General features: G+C 46.8%; 1 protein-coding gene across 1 annotated transcript in view; it reads left to right on the top strand.

The window, feature by feature from the left end:
• The window catches only part of COL14A1 (collagen, type XIV, alpha 1), a 121,986-nt gene extending 118,833 nt beyond the window's left edge, over positions 1–3,153 (top strand). Inside the window, exons 45-48 of the mRNA XM_009321668.1 lie at positions 184–261; positions 1,214–1,369; positions 2,730–2,822; positions 2,916–3,153. Coding sequence (XP_009319943.1) covers positions 184–261; positions 1,214–1,369; positions 2,730–2,822; positions 2,916–3,055 — 467 coding nt within the window. The 3' untranslated portion in view covers positions 3,056–3,153. The remainder of the gene's footprint in view (positions 1–183; positions 262–1,213; positions 1,370–2,729; positions 2,823–2,915) is intronic.
• Positions 3,154–3,281: the final 128 nt, after the last annotated feature.

Genomic DNA, 3,281 nt, shown 5'->3' with positions numbered 1-3,281 from the left:
TCAGAGGCTGTCAGGGAAGGGAGGGAAAAAGAACCAAGTAATTCTTTATTTTTACCTCCTTCCTTCTTTGCCATCTGTTTTTACATGAAAAATAACATATGGAACTATAATCCCGGTTAAATAATAAACACTGCGCACAGTTTTGTTCAAAATGTGACTCTGATCAGAGTGCTATTTCCTTAGGTTTACCAGGCGAGAAAGGAGAAAAAGGGAATCCAGGTGTGGGAACACAAGGACCCCGAGGCCCACCAGGATCTACAGGTAAAGTTGTTAAGTTTGGGACACCTGGATTAGACCACTCTGGCCCATGTGCAAAGCAGCCAAGACCTGCATGGCTCTGTCCTCCGCTTCTAAGGCTTAAGCAGCAGAACGGTCATAGTGCAGGCATCTTAACTGTCGTAATTTTCTTACTATGTAATATGACGTTGTGCTGTGTCATGTGATGGTGTCATCAGTCACACAAGTATTTTCCTTTTCCCTGTGATAAACTGCTTCTCCAAAACCTTCTTTTTTAATATTTTAGGGTTTTTTTTCAGAGATGGAGTCTGGAAGGGAAAAAATCTGGATTAATTGCATTTGTTTTCCCATTGACTCAAGGTCATACCTAACTGTAACTTGACAGAGAAATGTATATTAATTAAGCACATTAATCATGAGGATTTATATTTAGCTCCTGAAAAAGCAGAGGGTGATATCCAGGTCCTGTTGAAACAGGCGTAAAATTGCGTTGCCTTCGTTAGGATATTCTGGCCATTAGAGCACCAGTATCAAGGCCGGCGTTACCCAGAAGCTGTACTGAAAGGGAGTGGCTGAATCAGGAGCTGCGTAGGCATCTAGGGCTGTCCTTCCTCCCCCACCCCAAAACTGCCCTTCCAAACGTCTGACACTTGGTGAAACATTTGCTCTAGTATAAATTTCTGGCTAAAAGCTGTCTCTGGCAAGGAAGATGAAGCAGCAGTTCCCCGCTCCCGACGAGCCTCCTCTCTGGCCCCTGCTTGGTCTTCCTTGCCAGAGGAACGCTGCAGCCTTTCCCTCAGCTTGCCCGGGGGAGTCGGAGCCAGGATCCCCAGCTCCTCTGCTCAAACTCTCTCTTGGAAGTGTTTGTAGCGTGCTCAGTACCACGGTTTCCAAGCACCAGGCCTGCCAAGGTGGCCTCAACTCACTGCTTTATGAAAGACGCTGCTCAGATGTTTCATCTCCCCCTTCTACGCAGGACCTCCAGGAGAAAGTCGAACCGGCAGTCCAGGACCACCAGGTTCTCCAGGCCCGCGAGGTCCCGCCGGCCACATGGGGCCCCCGGGCTCACAGGGTGCTTCTGGCCCGCCGGGGTACTGTGATCCCTCCTCCTGCGCTGGTTACGGCATGGGAGGTGAGTAGTCAGGAGCCGGGGTGGCTGCCGTTTGCGGAGGCGGGGGTGGCATTTTCTAACAGCCAAAGTAAGATGGAGGCTACTGGTGAACCTTGCGCTAAAACGTGGTAGTTCCCTAAAACCGTGCGTGTCCAGTGCTGCTGCATTTTGTGGGACTGCAGCGCGAAGCGAAGGTGACCCCAGCGTAGTGACCAAAGGAAGTCCACCATCTGGTCCCGGCCTGTAAAACGGATCCCGCGTAGTGGGTTTTTGTCCTGTGCGTGTTTGTGTAGCTGTACGAGCCTGCTCCCTCTCAGCCGAACAGTCTGTGTGTTCAGTCCCCACCTCCTAATGTTCGTGACAGCAGAGTTTTTACATTTGTAGTTTTTCAAACGTGTTGATGAACTTCCGTGTGCCTCCGAATGGCATGAGAGCATGACCCTTACTAAACCCCTCGTAGTGTAACCTGACACAGGGATGCACGTGTCCGTCATTAACCAGTGAAGCGATCTGGAGAAAATGATTCTTTCTACATCTTCTCTGTGTCTTACTTTCCCGTCTCGTTATAGCACGGAGAGGCCGTGGGAGGAAGTTAACACAATTACCAAAAATTATGTCGCCCAATCTAAAATCGAAATTTATTAGTACAGCGCTAGTTACTACAAATGTTACACATAAGGCATATTTGTTTGATGTTGACGGTTTAATCTGCCCGTGAGCTGATTTGTATGTTTTACTTACCTGAATGTTTTTGTTGTCGTCTCCTCCTATCCTTTTCTCCTCCCCTCCCCTCCCCGTTGTTCATTTCCTGTTTTAAGGCCCAATCCCTTACAATGGCTACCAATCCAGAAGGTGAAAGGCTCATTCTGGTTCAGGTCTCATTTGGCTGAAGGTCAGAAATGGACGCTGAACTGCTCTGTGCTTTCCATCAACGATATTGACTACCACTAATGAACTTACTAGCTGCTGTACATGCACTTAGCTTCCTTGCACTGCTAAAAATTATTGCCTGGCCCGTTTTTGCCTGTTAATCGTGTATTCCAGACCCTAATTGGAATAAGCTAAAGCAGGCAGATTGTGCAGTGTGTAATAAGCACAGTATTACAACTGGACATTTGACAAATTCTGGTGGTGGTTTCCAACTAACTTGGCTGTCTGTTGGTGGGTTTCCAATTGCTCCAGCTTATTAAGTTTGTTAAATGTTTCCACTGTTCCTTTATGTGAATAGAAGATGTGTATTTAAAGATTATATATATACTCACACACGTTATGTATAAATATATCTATATATAAAATGTCAATTTCCTAATGAGTGCTTTAATTTTCTACTCCCCTTCTCCTGTGTTAACCGTACGAATACTCTTGGTGGTGGTGGGTTAAGGTGGATACGGTGAGCCAACTGATCAAGACATCCCAGTAGTGCAGTTGCCACATAACTCCTACCAAATCTATGACCCCGAGGACCTTTATGATGGTGAGCAACAGCTGTACGTAGTTCAGGGGTCCTACCCCTTACCATCCCCATACTCCCAGTCCTCCTATCCATCACCTCATCTTGCTCAACCAGAGTTTACTCCTGTTCGAGAAGAGACGGAAGCGGTTGAACTGAGATCCCCAGGAATTAGTCGCTTCACAAGGAAGATAGCCAAAAGGAGCGTCAAGACTCCGGTACGCAAAAGGGCGAATGGAAAAAAACCCTCTCGATGAACTGTTTCAAAAGGGAAACGTGCTGTGCGCATCCGTGTTTGGCCTTTTGTCCAGGTGCCTAACCTGTCACGGAAGATGTTTACAGGCTCTTATATTAAAGGAGAGAAAGAATGTACATGGCCAGTTGACACAACAAATAATGGTGATTATCTTGCATGCCAGAAACTTAGTATGTTAGCGGGTTGGTGCTAGATGATGACGAAAGGGCACTTGTAGATCTTTCTCT

This window comes from Pygoscelis adeliae, unplaced genomic scaffold (assembly GCF_000699105.1).
Source record: "Pygoscelis adeliae isolate BGI_AS28 unplaced genomic scaffold, ASM69910v1 Scaffold111, whole genome shotgun sequence".
Taxonomy (NCBI): domain Eukaryota; kingdom Metazoa; phylum Chordata; class Aves; order Sphenisciformes; family Spheniscidae; genus Pygoscelis; species Pygoscelis adeliae.
The sequence above is the reverse complement of the archived record's forward strand: the minus strand, read 5'-3'. Positions and strand labels throughout refer to the sequence as shown.